The sequence below is a fragment of the Erpetoichthys calabaricus genome, chromosome 14 (assembly GCF_900747795.2).
Source record: "Erpetoichthys calabaricus chromosome 14, fErpCal1.3, whole genome shotgun sequence".
Classification (NCBI taxonomy): Eukaryota; Metazoa; Chordata; class Cladistia; order Polypteriformes; family Polypteridae; genus Erpetoichthys; species Erpetoichthys calabaricus.
In genome coordinates, this window is record NC_041407.2 from 94,619,392 (window position 1) to 94,639,057 (window position 19,666).

At 47.5% G+C, this 19,666-nt stretch overlaps 1 protein-coding gene across 1 annotated transcript; it reads left to right on the forward strand.

Moving 5' to 3' along the window:
* Positions 1–6,331: 6,331 nt before the first annotated feature.
* On the forward strand, positions 6,332–18,821 carry LOC114665066 (keratin, type I cytoskeletal 19-like). Its single transcript, XM_028819438.2, has 8 exons — positions 6,332–6,703; positions 8,137–8,219; positions 8,333–8,489; positions 8,575–8,736; positions 11,469–11,594; positions 15,960–16,180; positions 17,220–17,254; positions 18,612–18,821. Exons 1-8 carry the CDS (start codon positions 6,338–6,340, stop codon positions 18,725–18,727), a joined length of 1,266 nt encoding a protein of 421 aa, XP_028675271.2. The 5' UTR covers positions 6,332–6,337; the 3' UTR covers positions 18,728–18,821.
* Positions 18,822–19,666: the final 845 nt, after the last annotated feature.

Sequence of the window (19,666 nt, forward strand, 5' to 3'; positions counted from 1 at the left end):
CTCAATTGAGGTCGCCTTTTTGAAGATCGCTTTTATTGATGTGCGCTTTTATTCGCCGCGCCCAATTGAGGTCGCCCTTTTGAAGGTCGCCTTTATGTGCGCGCCCTTATTGACGGATACCGATGGGAAGCGTCGGTGCACAGCCATTTTAAGATCTCTCCAGAGATGTTCAATCGGATTCAAGTCTGAGCTCTGGCTGGGCCACTCAAGGACATTCACAGAGTTGTCCTGAAGCCACTCCTTTGATATCTTGGCTGTGTGCTTAGGGTTGTTGTCCTGCTGAAAGATGAACTGTCGCCCCAGTCTGAGGTCAAGAGCGCTCTAGAGCAGGTTTTCATCCAGGATGTCTCTGTACATTGCTGCAGTCATCTTTCCCTTTATCCTGACTAGTCTCCCAGGTCCTGCTGCTGAAAAACATCCCCACAGCATGATGCTGCCACCACCATGCTTCACTGTAGGGATAATACCAGGTTTCCCCCATATGTGACGCCTGGCATTCACACCAAAGAGTTCAATCTTTGTCTCATCAGACCAGAGAATTTTCTTTCTCATGGTCTGAGAGTCCTTCAGGTGCCTTTTGGCAAACTCCAGGAGGGCTGCCATGTGCCTTTTACTAAGGAGTGGCTTCCGTCTGGCCACTCTACCATACAGGCCTGATTGGTGGATTGCTGCAGAGATGGTTGTCCTTCTGGAAGGTTCTCCTCTTTCCACAGAGGACCTTTGGAGCTCTGACAGAGTGACCGTCGGATTCTTGGTCACCTCCCTGACTAAGGCCCTTCTCCCCCAATTGCTCAGTTTAGATGGCCGTCCAGCTCTAGGAAGAGTCCTAGTGGTTTCGAATTTCTTCCACTTACGGATGATGGAGGCCACTGTGCTCATTGGGACCTTCAAAGCAGCAGAAATTTTTCTGTAACCTTCCCCAGATTTGTGCCTCGAGACAATCCTGTCTCTGAGGTCTACAGACAATTCCTTTGACTTCATGCTTGGTTATATATATATCTGTGATAAAGTTCCTTTATTACCTGTCTTTAACATAGTGCTTATCTATCTTTAATGTAGATGCTTTCCTATCTGCCTATTTATCTTTGGTATAGTGTCTTAAATATCTGTCTATTTATCTATCTATCTTAACATTGTGCATATCTATAGCGCCTTTCCGGTCTGTCTTTAATATAGTGCCGTTTCTGTCTCTCTCTATGTGATATAGCGCCTTTCCTCTCAATTTATCTATCTATAGCCTTTCACAGTAAGTCCCACTTCAGGGGTCGTTGTCTCGTGCTCCTCAGTGCCAGTAACTGAACTGTTAATTAATCCATGCGACACTTTAATAACAGAGTCCTTGTAGCATTTCCCTCATCCGATGATATTAAAATGTCATTTCCTGTCTAACTAGCGCTGTGATCGACACAAAAGCCAAACTGGGGCTTGTTAAGTAAACTGACAGGTTCAAGGGTTGGAGTACACACTAGTAGCTCTATTTCATAAGTCCATTCAACAAAAAGCATTAGGCGACTGTCTCAAAGACAATATTTTTCGACGTGGGTCTCCTTTATATAGCGCCTTTCCTGGAAGGGGTGGGACCAATAAAACAACACGAATCCTGCTCATGGACTGTTTCCGTTAACGCAAGCATGTAACAACTTACACTTTTAGTGAAACCGCACAGAAAACTATCGGAATTGGAATCGCATTCATATTCTGAATTAATAAAATAAAAACACGCTGCAAAATATGAAAATGGCAATAAGTAAATGGCGACTTTAAAGCAGGGTCGGTACCCGCACAGTTCCAGCGGAGGGGCGTGGGCTTTTTCACGGGCTCTTGAGAGTTCTGTCTTGTGAATGGGGACTCGTCAGTTGAGCGGACGTAAATCTTAAGCCATGAAGTGTCACATTTATAGGCAGACACATCAGACTCCCGATGATGAATTTGGGGCTTTAATTCTAATGCTGGTCAGATTTTTCTCGAATTCGTGTCCTTCACAGACGCACACAGTCAGAACACTGAGCTGCGCTTTGAGACTCCCGCAGCTGGTAGGCATATGCGGAGTCAAGACTGTGTGCGTCCCTGTGCTGATGATTCACCAATCAAAACACAGGACTCACTAGAGTCCGCCTTCTCAGTGCTGACGGGTATCATTTCACGAATTTCTGTACTGTACTGTATTTCATTTTGTCCGAAATATTCCTTTGTATATACGTATTATGATGCTCGCCAGCCAAACACTTCAGACTAATTATTTATTCAAAACTTGGCTTTCCGTAACTCCATTCATTGTTTATTTAGCCTTTTGAGGTTTCATTTCTTTGTTCCTTGGTACTTACTTTATGGTTCTTCTTTGTGTTCTTTGATTTCTTGCCCGGTTCCACTGTTCTGATGAGCTCTTTGTGGCTGACTCATCCACCTTCCCATCAAATTGTCACATCCAATGGTCGACCACCTCTTGACCTTTGGGCGTTATTGAGAGGCCCTAACCTTAGCATTATGGATGGACGCCCCAGTGAACATCAGATGGGCTAGAAAATGTACACTGGTTTGAGAGCACGAGGTCTGCATGGCACTCTGGGCACAGTTCCCAGGCAGCACTCAGCAGTGACAGGTCCTTCCCTGTGGCCAGTCACAAACTCTTCTTTCCCAACTGCTGTGCTCTGCCCCTGCTGGTCTGACTGGCCTGTCACAACTGGTGGCGCCCGAGGGGAGCTGTGACATTACCAGAGTTTGATGTCTGTGATGTGATGATTGACTCAAGGAGGTTCCAAATTAAGGTATGATGGGCCGAAGAAAAAGAAAAACGATGCACCCTCTCAATGCAAGAATCAAGTTTCAGGGAGTGGGCAGGATAACCAGCGGCTTGCTGGTAAAAGATAGTCTGTCTGGCAGGTTTGCCCACCGTCTCATGTTCCCAAAAGTGAGATTTAGCCATGGGGCACAGCTGCCCCCTAGCTGGCAGATGAGGGCCACTCCCAGGTTCAGAGCTGTATGAATAGGCAGGCGGGGGCCTATAGCTTAATCTCCCCCCTCCTCACCCCGTTCACCTCAGCTGCAGTGCCAAGGTCACTCGAGCCCAGACTGGCAGCAGTTCTGACACAAAAAGCTGGGAACTGCTGGAGGGCAACATAAGTAGAGACGGGCATCTTTGGTGTTTCGTGACCCTGTCATCAGGACAAAAACAGCTGGAGTGTTTGTGCCAATGCTGGGAGAGGTTGATAATGGGGTTGGGGGCATTAGCTGTTCAGTTGTCTTTGAGGCTAACCCTAGGCAGGGCCCTATAGTCGCTCACATGCCCACAGGCAGCAAATTTAGAAGATCCAGTCAGTTTCACAAGTGGATCTGAGCAGCACCAAAGGAAACCCCACAGAGACACAAGGAGGGCATTGGAATGGCACACTGATAATGACCAGCACCGGGTTCAAACCCAGCACCCTGGAGCTGCGGATGCTGACTCTTCGGAGATGCAGCACATATGGACAGGGTACCTCATTCAGTGAGTGCCCTCCAGTAGGGGGTCATATGAGATATGTTAGGGAGTGGCCTATGTGCCCATGTCATGGGTAATGCTGACAGAAACCCCCTCTGGGCAGCCAATGTGTCTTACTATAGCAGTCAGAGGCATCATGATCAGTGAGTGACTGGGGGGTGCCCTAATTGGTGCCCACAGGTCCAATGGTATTACCAGGTGAGCATCCTGAGGCTACACAAGCTATCTAGTGAAGTATTGGGCACAGCAGTTGTTGGGCAGCGAATGCCCACATTTGTGGCTGTTGAAAAACTTTGAACTCAACCATGAGAAAAGTTAGAAGTGGCAGGGCTTAAAGCTGGCAGCATTCATGGGCTGTCCTTGAACTTGTAAGGGGGGGGTGGTGGTGTGGCAAAGGCAAGACATTGGCAACACTGGCAGTTGCAGACATTAAATGGCCTGTCAATAGTGTGAAGCCTTAGGGTTTGATGCCAGTCTCAGCCTTGTGGGTGCCCATTTGCGTGGAGAGCTCTGCTCCCCTAGGCGCTCTTGCCTCATCCACACCTAGTGTGTAGATGTGTGTGTTGATTTTCTGTACCCCCTCAGACCCCCAGGTCATGTGCTGTGCCTGCTGCCAATGCCCTTTTCTGTAGCTCTTGATGCTGTCCAGTGCCACAGTGCCAGTGGTTGGTTCTAGGTGCTCAGCGAGTGTTTGTCTGATGAAATGCAGTGGCTGAGCTCCTCTTTAATCAGTACAAACACATAAATGACAAACAGAGGTGGAGCGATGGCTGGACGGAGGGACGTTAGAGTGCCCCCTGGGTACCGAGGAGGTCAGGTCAGTAATGCTTTATAAAGCGCCTTGACAAGTGCTGGTAGTTCTTATAGTCTTCGGTGAGTAAGAATTGATTTCTCTCAGGCAACCCCCAGTGCTGTCTGTCTGAGGCCCTGAGATGCTGCTGACATTGAGCTTTAGGTGGCATTATTGCCATCCTGTAGAACAAGCCATTAACATTCATGTCTACAGCCCACCACCTTTCAAGGAGTGCATCTTGAATGATGACAGAAAATAAAGAAAGAAAACGTGAAGACAACTGGCAGAAAACTGAAAAGATCACCTGGTACTACAGAGCAGAAGGGCACTGGATGGCATACCCCCCGGCAGTGCTAGTAATTCAGTCATAAGCATCTTCTTTACAGTCTGCTAGCCCGGGTGGGGGCTGGCAGATGTAAACATTTATGCCAGATGTAGGGCATGGCACTGCATGCCTTCATACAACTTCAGAGGGGTGCTGGGCAGTGTTGGATTGGTAGCCCAAATTTTGACTTTGGTATTGATGCCAGCTTTCAGACCCCAGTACTGGTACCAAAACAGTTCTTATATAAATAACAGGTACTCCAAGCCCCCCACCCCACCCTGGTCTTACTCCATCCTCCCTGGTGGGCTGTGCCATCACATCGCACTAAGCACCGTTTCCCTCTTGATAGCATAAACTTTGCATCAAAGTCATAAGGGGTCTTGATCGTGTTAAAGAAAGTGGGGGGGTGAAGTCTCAATCGAGTCAAAACAACTGGGGTTCCCCCTGTGAAGTCTCGATCGCATCAATGCCTGTGATTTCCGGAAGTCTCAGGCACGTTTAAGCCCATTTTCCATGCCTATTGAAGTCGTGGGTGGGCTGAGTGGAAAGCTGGAGTTTACTTCCGGTGCCGTACCATACCATTGATAAGTATGGCTTTCCAGCAGTGGTGTGCCACACAACCCTAGTGCTGGGCACAGAAAGACCTTTGCCTTTAAGAGTACCCAGAGTTGCCCAATTTGGGAGCACACTGCTTCTTTCTTTAAGGGCATGTAGAGTTGCCCACACTGGACACAGACCTTTTGCTTCATATGACATCTAGAGTTGCCCTCGTTGGCACAATGTTTTGCTTTGTAGGGCATCTACAGTTGCCTGCAGTTTGCACAGGCAGCGTTTTGATTTATAAGGCACCTGGGGTTGCCCACATTGGCAGAGACATTTTGCTTTATAGGACACCTACAGTTGCCCATATTGGGCACATGGAATGCTTTATATGGCATCTGGGGTTGCCCCCATTGGTAGAGACAGCATCTTGCTTTATAAGGCACCTAGAGTTGCCCATATAGAGCAGAGACAGCTTTTGGATTTTTAGAGCACCTACAGATGCCCATAATGTGCACAGTCAACATTTTGATTTATAGGGCACCTAGGGATGCCTGCATTGGGCACAGCCAACATTTTGATTTATAGGGCACCTAGGGATGCCCGCATTGGGCACAGACAGCTTCTTTTTTTCACTTGCTGGCACTGAATGCAGTCAAAGTTGTTTTAGTGCTCATAAAGCATTTTGTTTTTGGCCCATACCCCCCACCTTTGCCCATCGGGCAGTATGGCACTGGGTGATGATTTTGTTTTGCTTTATTCAGTGCCTGCAGTTGTATTTACACAGGCACAGGCACTCTAAGTATCATCCAAGCCTAGTGAGACAGCAGGTGTAGTAAACCTTCTTCTTCACTGCATTTTTGTTTTTTGCCATGTGGTGCAGCGGGTGCAGTAACTCTTTGCCTTATTCCACACCTTCAGTGCCCTCTGCACTCCCTGGATATTCAGCAGAGCTGCAGGTGTTGTGATGCCCCCTAGTGGTCTCCCATCCTGCTCTCGAGTTACCAGCTGCTGCAGGCGGTCTCTCACCACTCCCTCCTCTCCATTTCACTTTCACATCAGAGGGGGCATGGCTGTCCACAGGTGCCATGGCCACAATTGGTTACTTCCCAGGGAGGGGCCGAGGTGCCCCACCCACAAGTTGCTCCATATCAGTGCCACAGCAGAGGGTCACGACAGGGCAGTGCCAGTCAGATCAGCCATGTGGGCAGATATCAGCACATACTCCAGTCGAGTCTTGCCATCTGAGCTGCTGCGCCGCCCCCCCAGTGTGTGTGGGGGTGCAGGGGGGCAGAGTATCTCCATTTCCAGGTCAAGCCAGTCCATGGCGCTGTCTGGCACTGGGGGGGGCTTCTTCTTTATGCCCAGCATTTCCTCGGCTCCAAATGGGAAGGAGGTCATGCAGAAGCTGAATGAGCGGCTGGCGTCCTACCTGGAGAAGGTGCACACGCTGGAGTTGGCCAACAGCAGTCTGGAGCAGAACATCCGAGAATGGTACAAACAGCAGACTCCGATGCCAAGAGACCTGAGCGAGTACGAGAGGACCGTCGCCAGCCTGCAGGACCAGGTGGGTGAGGGTGGGTCATGTGGGCATCTTCAGAGTTCAGTTCAGCAGGCATTCCAGGAAAGGTGAAGATGCCATGGCCAACTGCACGCTCTCTGGAAAAGAGGGTACCAAATGAACAGAGTGTCATGTCTGCACCTGTCACCAGCCCTCTGCCAGGGATGTAGAAAAGGCATGGTGGCTTCTAACCAGGTATGTGCCAGTGAGGTAAACAGATGGTGCTGCCTTCTGCCAGGGGTATCAAGAGAGACAGTGGTTATCTCTGCCAGACCCTATATGTGCCAGGGGACTAAAAGATTGCAGTGCCATCTGCCGGAGATGTAAAGAGGCACTAAAGCTCTCTTGTCAGGTGTGTGCCAGGGGGGCTTAGAGATGGTGCTGCCCTCTGCCAGGTTTATAAAGAGATAGTGTTGTCTCTGCCAGGGGGTACCTGAGTTATATGCCAGAGAGTTAAGAGATTGTGGTTTCCTCTTCCCGGAATTTAAAAAGGGGTATAAAGGCCCTGTGCCAGGGACATGCCAAGGGTGTTATAAAGAGATAGTGCTGCTTCAGCCATTGGGTATTAAGTGACAGTGATTATCTCTGCTGGGTATGTGCCAGGGGATGTCCATGCCACCCTAGGCAAAGACTGCCAGGCATTTAAAGAGATACTTCTGCTCTTGCCAGTGATGTAAAGAGACACTACTGGCCCTTTGTTTAGTATGTGCCAGGTCACTAGAGACCACATCTGTCAGGCATACACCAAGCATTTAAAGGGGTAGGGCTGCCCCTGCCAATGAAGTGAAGAGACACTGCTGGCTTTTGCTACCAGGCTACACTGCTGCCATCATCTGGATATGTAAGGCAGCACTGCTTCCCCATGCCAGCCAATTAAATAGGGTTGTAAAGAGACGCTGGTGCCTACTATCAGTCCTAAAAAAGCAAAGAGCCATCCTGTGCATAAACTCCATAAAGAGATGATTCTGCCCTCTGCCAGGGCTGTAAGAGGACACTGCTGCCCTCCACTAGGTCCACCATGAGATCACCCTCTCCTTTGTATTCTGGCCCATGCCAGCACTGCTAAATGACCACATTGCATGATGCCAGGTGCCATCCATTGCCCTCTGCTGGGTCTCTGTTGGCATTCCAGAGTTAGAGGCATTTGCTTCACAGATTTGCTGCTTTTTGTCTGCCGTTCAGCTGCCAGTCTTTATGGACAGAGTACAGAGTGAAGGGAAAGGTGCTATATAAATAAAACATATTTTTATTAAGGCCATTGATGCTTGGCAGTGGCTTTTTGTCCATTCCTGAGGTGGGCAGTGCCGTCCTGGCTGTGCAAGGTCAGGTTGTCAGTTTGATTTACCAGATTTTTGGAATCCAGTAACAGAACCTTGTGATGGCTGTGTGCCCAGAGGTGCCCAGGGTGCTCATGTCTGAATTCTTGCTGATCTCCACAGTTCGATGCCTCCAATCAACACAACACCCAGATTGTCCTCCAGATTGACAACGCCAAGCTGGCCGCCGACGACTATAAAATGAAGTGCGTTTGTTTGCTTTTCATGGTCTCTCGGGTTGAGTGCCAAGGCAGTGGTGTCTGCACCCACTTACACCTCTTCTCTCTGTCTGTTGTCTGCCCCCCCCTCCCCCAATAAGGTACGACTCTGAGCTGTCCATGAGGCAGGCTGTGGAGGCGGACACGGTGGGGCTGAAGAAGCTGCTGGACGAGCTGACATTCGCCAAAAACACTCTGGACAAGCAGGTGGAAGAACTGAAGGAGGAGCGGCTGTCCCTGAAGAAGAACCACACAGAGGTGAGGAGGTGGCACGTGGGCTCAGGGGGCACCCATCCCGTGTGCACCGGGACCTGATCACCCGTCCGTCCTTCTCCCTCTGCAGGAGATGAACACTTTGCTGGCCAAGCAGGGCACCACCATCAATGTGGAAGTGGACGCCGTCCCTGGGGTCGACCTCAAGAGCGCCATCGCTGAAATCAGAGCCCAGTATGAAGAGGCAGTCGAGAGGAACCAGCAGGAGACAGAGGCCTGGTACAAGAAGAAGGTGAGCCAAGCAAATGCTCCTGCCAACCACCTGGGCACGAGAGTGAGCAGAGCTATCAAACTTGTGTGGGGTGGGCACTAGATTGGCATGCCAGTGTGACAAGGGAGAAGGTGAGAGTGAGTGCCTGGGTAGGCTAAAAGAGCACACTGCTACTCTTTTCTGTTGCCATCCTGACTTTAGGACCTCAACTTTCACAGGTTATTATTGCTGTCAAGGGGGTCGCTGTTACAGGCGGTGCCCCTTTCCTTCTCCTGTTTTAGTCATCACAGGTGAATACCTTGGCAGGTGCTGCCCTCTAGTGGTGCACACACTACAAAACACAACACTGGCAGTCCGTTGCCTACCACTAAGTCACAAAAATCCGTCAGTGTCTCCACAGTGCAGACACAGAGAATTGGTGTGGAAAGGCGCTATATCAAACAACACAACCTCAAGGCCAGTCGCTGCCAGGGGCAGCTTTGTTAAGCCCAGGCAAGTCATGTATTATTCAGCAAGATGGAAATTAACTGAAGTCGCTGTTAAATGCATTGGAATGTAAACTCCCTATGTGAAAGGCGCTACATTAAACAACAGGACTACAGAGTCGCTCTCTCCTGTAACTGATTTGTGACCCCGAGCAAATCACCCGACCCTCGTCAGTCTCAACAACAGAGAAATGAGATTCATGTACCTGTAGAGTGGGCTTTGTCGGCTGGCGTTCACTGCGGCAAGGCGCTATATGAACTGACGGCCACAGGCCGTTACACTCCATTATATTGAATGTTATATTAACTACTAGCCGTTCCCCGTGGCTTTGCTCGTGTAGTAGTGAAACAGGACAAACTTTAAAAATCAACAAATACAAACGTATCGCTAGCTAAGCAGAGTCAAGTTACACTCCGAAACGAAGAGGTAGACAGACTCCCCACTCCTGACATCACGCTTCCTCTTCTCTTTGGCCCCGCAGTCTCTGTCTCGGATTAGCGAGCGAACTATGATATTTAGTGCGAGAGAAGTCGCAAAACCAACCGGAATGTTCAAGCAAATTCCAGAAAAAAAAAAACGATCTAAATCCGTGAAGTAGTTCTAACATGAAAAGTGGACAGACATACAGAAAGACAGACATTGGAGTTTATATATACGATTATATATAGAGAGATTACAGTATATGAATGCTAATTATTTAATTAAATTAATGCTACATTATATTGAATAAAGCTACTTAGTATTAAAGGCGCTACATTAAATCAAGAAACTACAAGATCTGTCACCACCTGCGACATTTTTGTGACTCTGAATGAGTCGCACACCTGAAGTGTGATAACTTTATAAATACGACGCTTATTGAAATTGTTAAGTGAGTTTGAATGGGGTGGCGCTAGCCTGCAGAAAGGCGCTATATAAAGACTAATGTGGTGGAGCAAACCGTAAAGGCGCTATATGAGATTAACGCTACATTATATTAAATGCTATGTTAAATATTACATTATATTATGTTAACACAAACTATTGAATTAAATTAACAATACATTATAGTAAATGTTATATTAAATGTTATTACATTATACTGTATTACGTTAACACAAATTATTAAATTAAATGAACGCTGCATTATAGTAAATGTTATATTAACTATTACATTATATTAATTCTAATTATTTAATTAAATTAACACCACATTAAATTACATAAAGCTACACAGTATTAAAGGTACTACATTAAATCAAGACGCTACAAGACCTGCCTACAAGACCACATCTTTGTGACTCTGAATGAGTTGCACACCTGAAGTGTTATAAATTTATAAATACGACGCTAATTGAAAAAGGGGGGGGGGGGGGGGTGGTGGCCTGCAGAAAAGTGCTACTGTAAATAAAGACTAATGTGATGATGCAAACTGTAAAGGCGCTATATAGAAATCACAGGACAGCAAGATCAGACACCACTTGTCACCTCTGTGTGACCCCGAGTCTTGACAGTACCTGTGAAATGCATTTGAGCTGATGTCGCTGATGGAAAGGCGCTATATTATAACAAGTCGGCACTTTCCACCTTTCACTGACCTCTGACCCTGAGTGGGTCGTATGAAACGGTCAGAACTTGCCAGTACAGCACCACATAAATGATGCAATGGAGTGACGTTGACTACGGAAAGGTGCTATGCACAGATGAGAGGATCCATAGCTAGTGCTGACAGCTTTGTGGTGGGCTCAGTCACCAAACCCTGGCACCACACCCACTTCAGCATTCATGAAACAGTCCTGCCACATCTGTTAGCCATCTAGCCATATAAAACAACAGGCACACACCTTCAGTGCCCAAGTCCGTAAATCCTCAGAGCTGTCACACTCTAGAGACAAGGAACAGTAGCGCTGTGCCCATGGGGTGCCTTGGAATGGCGTTCACTGTTGAAAGGCACTATATAAAATCACTAAACTGCAGCTTCTGTCCCCATCTTGGGCCAATATTGAACCAACTACCATGTACCCTCTGTTGCTCACCATGGAAAGGCATTAGAAAAGAGAATACAAAAAATGAGATGGCAAGTCCTAATCCCACCTCTGACACCTGTGAAAATCACTTCCCCGGGTAGCGAGTACAATTTGAGAGTCACTTTGGGTAAAAGTGGCAGATAAATATAAACGGGTGGAGAATGGCTGTGGTCCTCCATCTTGCCCCTTGTGGGCACAGTGACCTGTCTATGAGTGCCCACCACCTATGTTCCATCTCACATACCGTCTGACTTCTTACAGTTTGACGACCTAAACCAGCAAGTCTCCAGCAGCACCGAGGAGCTCCAGTCAGGACGCAGCCAGCTGGCCGAGTTAAAGCGCACCATTCAGAGCCTGGAGATCGAAGTGCAGTCGCTGATCAGTCTGGTAAGTGTGGGCATGGCCTGGTACACGGGTGGTCCTGGGCAGGAAAGTGGTCAAAGGGACTGTGAAGAGCCCCCTGTCTGTCAGTTTCTCTGCTAAGTGAGTCATCCTAAGGGGGCACCAGACCACAGGTCCAGGTCCTGCAGGCCATCAAGTCGCCCAACTGGGTGTCAGGGGGCAGCTGAGCCGATGAAGGAGAAGTCGTCAGCCTCCCTGAACAGAAGCCAGTGGCCATCTGCACACATCAGCATCGAAGGCCATCTGGTGTGATTTTGGTGGTCCATAATAGAGGCTTGGTGCTCTGCCACTCACAGCACTTGCACTCCAGTTCAGGCCTGCCATTCTCATTGGGGAGTCTTCACGTTCTTTGCACCTTCCTGCCGTTTCCCCTCCAGGGACTCTGAGACAAGTTGAAGTGGGCCACCGTGGCTGTGTCCAGTCATTCTGTCCAGCTCTGAGCTCATTGTGAATTGGTGGGGCTCCGGCGGAAACGGACTAGGAGGGTGTCCATCTACAAAGGGGCTGAACTGCATCTGGAGACATCATCAGTCCACCATAATATCATAAAAAAGAAACTTCTGGAATGGCCGGTCGCTGAAATGAGGACAGGCAGGGAGTGAGTCGGAACAAATGGGAAGAGCGAAGAGCACAAGCCAAGTGGTGGGACGGCCAAACACCAGAAGAGGTGCCATTAGACGGACTTGTGTGCGCAGCGGCGTACTGGTTAGGATGGAGACCGAGACCACACACCTGGCCAATCATGACTTACAGTGGCGCAGTATAAGAGATACAAAGGTGGATATGTAAGGCACTATATAACAGAGACAGATGGGGGCTATATAAGAGGCAAGATTCATGTTTAAGGCACTATATAACTGATAGACCAATGAATATGTAAGGCACTATACATTACAGAGATAGGCAGGAAAACAGACAGGAAAACATATTTAAGGCACTATATAATAGATAGGTAAGAGAAAAGGCACTATAATCGAGATAAAAAATAGAAACGAAGGTAAGGACGAAAGGCATTATATACAAGTAAAACAGAGATGATAATAATACAATACAACATATAGACAAAGGAATATGTAAGGCGCTATATACTTAAAAGACAGACAGGAACAAAAGGCACTATGTAAAAGATATTTACATATTCAAGGCACTATAGAAGAAATAGCTAGGGAGGGTAGGCACTTTATACAAGATAAATAAAAAGAGAGGAATGGCGCTATATAACAACTGATAGACAGATGGGTATGTAAGGCACTATATATTATACAGAGACAGACAGGAGTGAAAGGTGCTATATAAAAGATACATATTTAAGGCACTCTATAATAGGTAGGGAGAGAATGCACAATATACACAAGATAAATAGAGAGGAATAGCACAATATAACAGGACAGATGGATACGTAAGGCACTATATAAATGATATATAGTACCTTAAATACGTCTTTTATATAATGCCCTTGCTTTCATTGATCTTTTATATAGTGCATTTCCTCTCTATTACATACATATTTATGACACTATATAATAGAGGGGAACGCACCATACGAAACACAGATGCGTATTTAAGGCACTATATAATTGACAGGTGGGGAGGAAAGCACTCTATAAAAGCGAGGTTAATATCTGTGTGCCGCCGTCTCATTTCCGAAGTTCAGAGCTCATGCCAGTGCTAAGGGACGTAGAACAGGACGCCATTGTGGACGGGACCCCAGTGGTCGCGCACAGCAGTGCAGGACCACTTAAGAGCCTCGAGAAACAAACGTGCCGGCACTTCCTGCTTTCGAGCAGCTTTGCGCACAAGGATTATTATGAGGAGTTTGCCCACAAGGCAAGTCAAAGGTTCAAGCCTGCCATGAAGTGCAGTGCGGGGGTCGGCGTGGGGGATGTCTAGCTCCAAAGCACACCGAGGAGCCAGGAGCATAAAACTTGTGTGCTGCTGCCACCCGCTGGCCAGAGCGTGAACTGCAACTCTTACTGATCAACAGAAGAGATCCCCGAGCCATTTTGCAAAGTTAATCGTCTTTCTCCATTCCGTAACGCACCTCGGTGGTCTTTTGAATAATTTTAGAGCCAAGGACATGTATAACACAAAGCGCATTAAAATGAACGAAAGCTGAGCCAGAGAACGGTCGCTCCCCCCAACAAATAAACTAAGTGGGTTAACAAATGGACTTCATTGCCTGCCAGTAGACCACCGCTACATCTTCACGGGGCGTCTCCTAAACTGCGGCAGTCTTCGATCACAGAGAGCACATCACTGTCTGCACACTCACACTGTGGACTCAATTCAACGTGTTTAAACTGGAAGGCGTGTGACACGGGAGACGGACAGTGGGGGCAGAAGCTGATTGGGGCCTCGAATGTGAAGCGCACCAATGAGAAGAGGCTTTTGATGTGACCTGCCGAAAGATGGAGGGTCTAGGAGATTCCGGTGTCCGGCTGCTCCACCCTGCCCCCTAAACCCCGCTGATAATTGACATGTCATTATCATCCTCGTATTTTAAGCAGCAGCTATGACCTATACAGTTAGGTCCATAAATATTTGGACAGAGACAACTTTTTTCTAATTTTGGTTCTGTACATTACCACAATGAATTTTAAATGAAACAACTCAGATGCAGTTGAAGTGCAGACTTTCAGCTTTAATTCAGTGGGGTGAACAAAACGATTGCATAAAAATGTGAGGCAACTAAAGCATTTTTTGAACACAATCCCTTCATTTCAGGGGCTCAAAAGTAATTGGAAAAATTAAATAACTGGAAATAAAATGTTCATTTCTAATACTTGGTTGAAAACCCTTTGCTGGCAATGACAGTCTGAAGTCTTGAACTCATGGACATCACCAGATGCTGGGTTTCCTTCTTTTTAATGCTCTGCCAGGCCTTTACTGCAGCGGCTTTCAGTTGCTGTTTGTTTGTGGGCCTTTCTGTCTGAAGTTTAGTCTTCAACAAGTGAAATGCTCAATTGGGTTAAGATCAGGTGACTGACTTGGCCATTCAAGAATTTTCCACTTCTTTGCTTTAATAAACTCCTGGGTTGCTTTGGCTGTATGTTTTGGGTCATTGTCCATCTGTATCATGAAACGCCACCCAATCAGTTTGACGTCATTTAGCTGGATTTGAGCAGACAGTATGTCTCTGAACACCTCAGAATTCATTCGGCTGCTTCTGTCCTGTGTCACATCATCAATAAACACTAGTGTCCCAGTGCCACTGGCAGCCATGCACGCCCAAGCCATCACACTGCCTCCACCGTGTTTTACAGATGATGTGCTATGCTTTGGATAATGAGCTGTTCCACATCTTCTCCATACTTTTTTCTTGCCATCATTCTGGTAGAGGTTGATCTTGGTTTCATCTGTCCAAAGAATGTTTTTCCAGAACTGTGCTGGCTTTTTTAGATGTTCTTTAGCAAAGTCCAATCTAGCCTTTCTATTCTTGAGGCTTATGAGTGTCTTGCACCTTGCAGTGCACCCTCTGTATTTACTTTCATGCAGTCTTCTCTTTATGGTAGACTTGGATATCGATACGCCTACCCCCCCCTGGAGAGTGTTGTTCACTTGGTTGGCTGTTGTGAAGGGGTTTCTCTTCACCATGGAAATGATTCTACGATCATCCACCACTGTTGTCTTCCGTGGACGTCCAGGTCTTTTTGCGTTGCTGAGTTCACCAGTGCTTGCTCTCTTTCTCAGGATGTACCAAACTAGATTTTGCCACTCGTAATATTGTAGCAATTTCTCGGATGGGTTTTTTCTGTTTTCACAGCTTAAGGATGGCTTTTTTCACCTGCATGGAGAGCTCCTTTGACCGCATGTTGTCTGTTCACAGGAAAATCTTCCACATGCAAGCACCACACCTCAAATCAACTCCAGGCCTTTTATCTGCTTAATTGATAAGGACATAACGACGGACTTGCCCACACCTGCCCATGAAATAGCCTTTGACTCAATTGTCCAATTACTTTTGTGCCCCTGAAATGAAGGGATTGTGTTCAAAATGCTTTAGTTGCCTCACATTTTTATGCAATCGTTTTATTCACCCCACTGAATTAAAGCTGAAAGTCTGCACTTCAACTGCATCTGAGTTGTTTCATTTAAAATTCATTGTGGTAATGTACAGAACCAAAATTAGAAAAAAGTTGTCTCTGTCCAAATATTTATGGACCTAACTGTAAATGGATAAGCAGCCAGGCCAGAAGTCCTCCATTGTCCCCAACAGAATGTTAGTCAGACCCATGGAGTTGGCAGAGGAATAACTGCATGAAAAACTCGACTTGACTCCCGCCCCATTCTGGAGTCTCATGAGGATGATGGCCTGAGCCCATTAATGTCCACCTTTCCTCTTTCCAACAGAAGCAAGCCTTGGAGGGCAGCCTGCATGAGACTGAGCAGCATAACTACACCCAGCTGAGCGAGCTGCAGAACCTCATCAATCAGCTGGAGGCTGAGCTGGCACAGCTCAAGGGGGACGCGTCACGGCAGGACGAGGAGTACAAAGCGCTGCTGGACCTCAAAACCAGGCATGAGCTTGAAATCCAGGAGTATCGTCGTCTGCTGGACATGGAGGACAAAAGGTAAATGAGTGGCAGGAATGGCACTGTGCCAAGGGCATGGGGGGCACCAGGGGACTGCGTGCCTTATGTGCTGGGAAATGGCAAGAGTTGGAAGAGAAGCCTAATGACACATTTGACTTGTGAGGACGTCCATTCAGCCACCATATGCAGGGCCACAGACTGAAGTTGGCAGAAATCTGCCCAGCTGTGGTTGCCAGGGAGCTGCAGCGTGATGGGGGTCTGTGACCCCAATGTGCCCATATGCTCCATCTCAAGGGACTGCACAGACCTTTATAAATTGTGGACTAGATTTGTTCACCCGATGTCAACAGCCACTACAATTATTTACCCTGAGGGCACACATCTCTAGGACCACTATGAGTGTTTAGCTAGGGGTCCCCCACCCAACTGATCACTCTTCATGTTTATCAAGGGAACACCAGCCACAGTGACCATTACTGTCATTTACGGTATACAGGTGACACCTGCCATTATCTTGTGTGACCACGGACCATCTCCTTTTATGGCCACAAAACAATTTTAGACAGTGAGCCCACCTTGTATGACATGGGGTTGCTGGGCTCTAAACTCCAAAGTAGCTGTTTCAGGCCCCACCCGTGACCATAAACGGGTCACCCAACCTGCCAGAGTTTCAAATGAAGACCCAAAAAAAAATTAATGTCAGCAGCCAAATCAGAGCTCTGTACCTGTAAGGATTCTCCAGGTGCAGTTTTATGTAGAAAGGCGCTATATAAAATAAAGGGACTTGGCTTGACCAATGGCAAAGTCCGGCCTTAAGGTTCCGAGTCTCCTGTCCCGTCAAGCAGATGCTGTGTAAGCATCTATTAAATGACAAAGGGGAAGGTAGTGAGGGTCCCAGCTCTGTGTGCGTTGAGGGAATGGGGGGAGGAGGGCAGTCAGTCACTAGCAGAGGGGCTTATTTGGGGAAATTGTGCCTGCTGTTTCTTATGCAACTTGAGTGTGAACTAAAATCTTCTTTCTCTTTTGTCAACCCCCACTCCCCCGCCACCCTGCCACTGTCACCGCCATTGTCCCCAAGGAACCCAAACAAGCAAGAAGACCTCAAGCTAAAGGGTATGTGAGAACTTCTGCCTTGCTATAGGATTAGTATTGTTCCAAATACAATGAATATAAGAATCGTGCAGGGAGGTATATAAGAGATTGGGATTAGGGGGCTGCAGAGTGACACAGTTCAAGCACTGCACCCTGTCATTGTGATGTTGGTTCTCCTGTTCCTGAGTATCGGCAATGCTGACCTGTCACCGTGTGATTGTGAATGTTGGTGTCTCCAGTGCTGCCAGCATAGGCTGCAGCCCCCCGAGATGGATCAAGGAGGTCCGAGAGTATTGTTTTGAAATTAAATAGCAAAAGTGGCACAGCCATTAGTGCGGAAGTCTCATGGGTCCAGTGTCCCGGTGATGGCCTGTTCTCCTGGTGTCAGGACGAGTTTCACTCTGACTTTTCTCATCCCAAAAGATGGATAGTTGCAAAGTGGTCCATTGTGGGTGGGTGATGGACTGGCGCCATGCCCAGAGCTGTTCCTGCCTGCTGATTATATCGGGTCCAGTCCCCTGTGCCTCAGAATTAGTCTAAGAAGGTTTGAGAATGTTCTAGCATTGGACTGCTGACATCACGGTGGTACTGTTATTTGCACTGCAGTCTCATGGATGGATTCTGGGCAATTGTCTGTGAGGAGTTTGCATGTTCTCTTGGCATCAAGACGGATTTTGTTTCCTTCTTCCCCAAAGACATGTGATAACTTACAGTAATTGGTGATTGCAGATTGTGGGTAGGTGTACCCTGTGATGGACTGGCACCCCCTGCTGATGGCATGAGCTCTGGAGCACTCTGTGCCAGTGAATCGGAGTAACGGGGTGTGAGAATGCAATGATGTTGGATGGTAGGCCTCCTGGTGGCACCATTGTCATCACTGCTGCCTCATAGATGCTGGCTGTTTTGTCTGGGTGGAGTTTGCATGTTCTCCTCATGTCTAACTGGGCTCTGCTATGGCAAAGACATTTACCAGGGTCTACAGATTAGCCCAGGGTGGGTAAGAAGAGCCCTGTGATGGGCCAGTGTCATGTGGCCCCAATCTGGATTAAGGAGGTATGAGATTGTTGTGATAGGAGACTTACTTAAGACCCCTGAGGAATTGTGACCTTGTCACCTTGATTAACAATGGAGCATTAATGGCTTACATAGCTGAGACTAACCAGTGTGGACTTGCTGGCTCCATCCTAACCCTCCTCCATTTCCACTCCTTCACTCACAGTGGAAAAAGCACCGGGGGGCTCCTCTCTTAATGGAGCGAAACGCCGAGAGGGGGAAAGAATGTGCCAGGAGGCAGGAGCCATCACGACTGGCCTGGTGTGGCTTCACATTTGCTAAGTCTTTCTCATTCTGAAGTTTTTATATTATTTATGTTTTTAAGAAATAAGTGGAGGCAACACTCCCCACAGTGTGCCCAGGACTGGGGCAGAGATGGCAGACGGAAAGATGGCACCCACAGAAGACTTCAAATACCCGGGCCAGAAGACTGCTACCTGACGCCCTGGGGAGGAAAATCAGCCTGGTGGACAGAATTGACCACCACACCCCTGCTTGTCTGGTGACATTCCAATAAAAGAGCAGCTGGATAAAGTCCTCAGTGTTGGTGTCACTTTAATGGCGTGTATAGAATGAAGGGTGGGTCAGAGGCTCCATCTGTAGCAGGTGGGCCGTGGTGTGACTTAATGTTAATATCCCAGCATGCACAGGTGCATATATACAGTCATGTGAAAAAGTAAGTGCACCCCAGGAAATGTTTCTTCTCTTTTAACGTATGGTGGACGTGTGAAGATTTGACCGCCATGTGAGCAGCATCCGTAAATAACAAACATCAGGCCACGTTTACATTTTGTAGTCCACTGTATAATTTAAAGAAACATAAATACAAATGTCACATGTGGAAAAAGTAAGCCCACCCCTCCATTTATCACAACAATGAGGGAGGACCTCGTCTGACACACTCTTACTTAAACATCACATACAGAGTCTGGTTTGCTCCTTGGTGTTGAGGTGTGTGTTTTTGCGATCCGAGACCAAAAGAGCTCTCTGAGGGCTTCACAAAGTAGGCTACGGATGCCTTGGAGTCTGGGAAGGGATTTACAAAGATCTCCAAACAATCAGAAATCCACCAGAAGATCCTCTACAAGTGGAGGAGACTGGAAACAATGGGCAGCTTGAGCAGGTCAGGCTACCCCTGCAAGAGCGGAACAAAGTCTCTAAGGCCTTCAGAATTTCATCACAGGACCGACAGGTTGATCTTGCAAGCTGATGATGTCAAAATGCAGGGGTCCACCATTAAAAAGGGCACAAATTAGATCAATGTGGCACGTGATGTCCAGAAAGAGCGTCAAGGCAAGACTAAAGTTTGCCCATGACCAGGGGCCTCATGGATAATGCCGTGTGCAGAATTCACACTAAAATGTGGCATATGGGCAAAAG

Bases quoted from the DNA above. Each gene is read 5' to 3' on its own strand.
- LOC114665066 (XM_028819438.2), top strand. From the start codon at position 6,338: ATGTGGGCAGATATCAGCACATACTCCAGTCGAGTCTTGCCATCTGAG. The intron at 8,737-11,468 runs GTGAGCCAAGCA...GACTTCTTACAG, and splicing joins AGGCCTGGTACAAGAAGAAG to TTTGACGACCTAAACCAGCA. The intron at 16,181-17,219 runs GTAAATGAGTGG...ATTGTCCCCAAG, and splicing joins CTGGACATGGAGGACAAAAG to GAACCCAAACAAGCAAGAAG.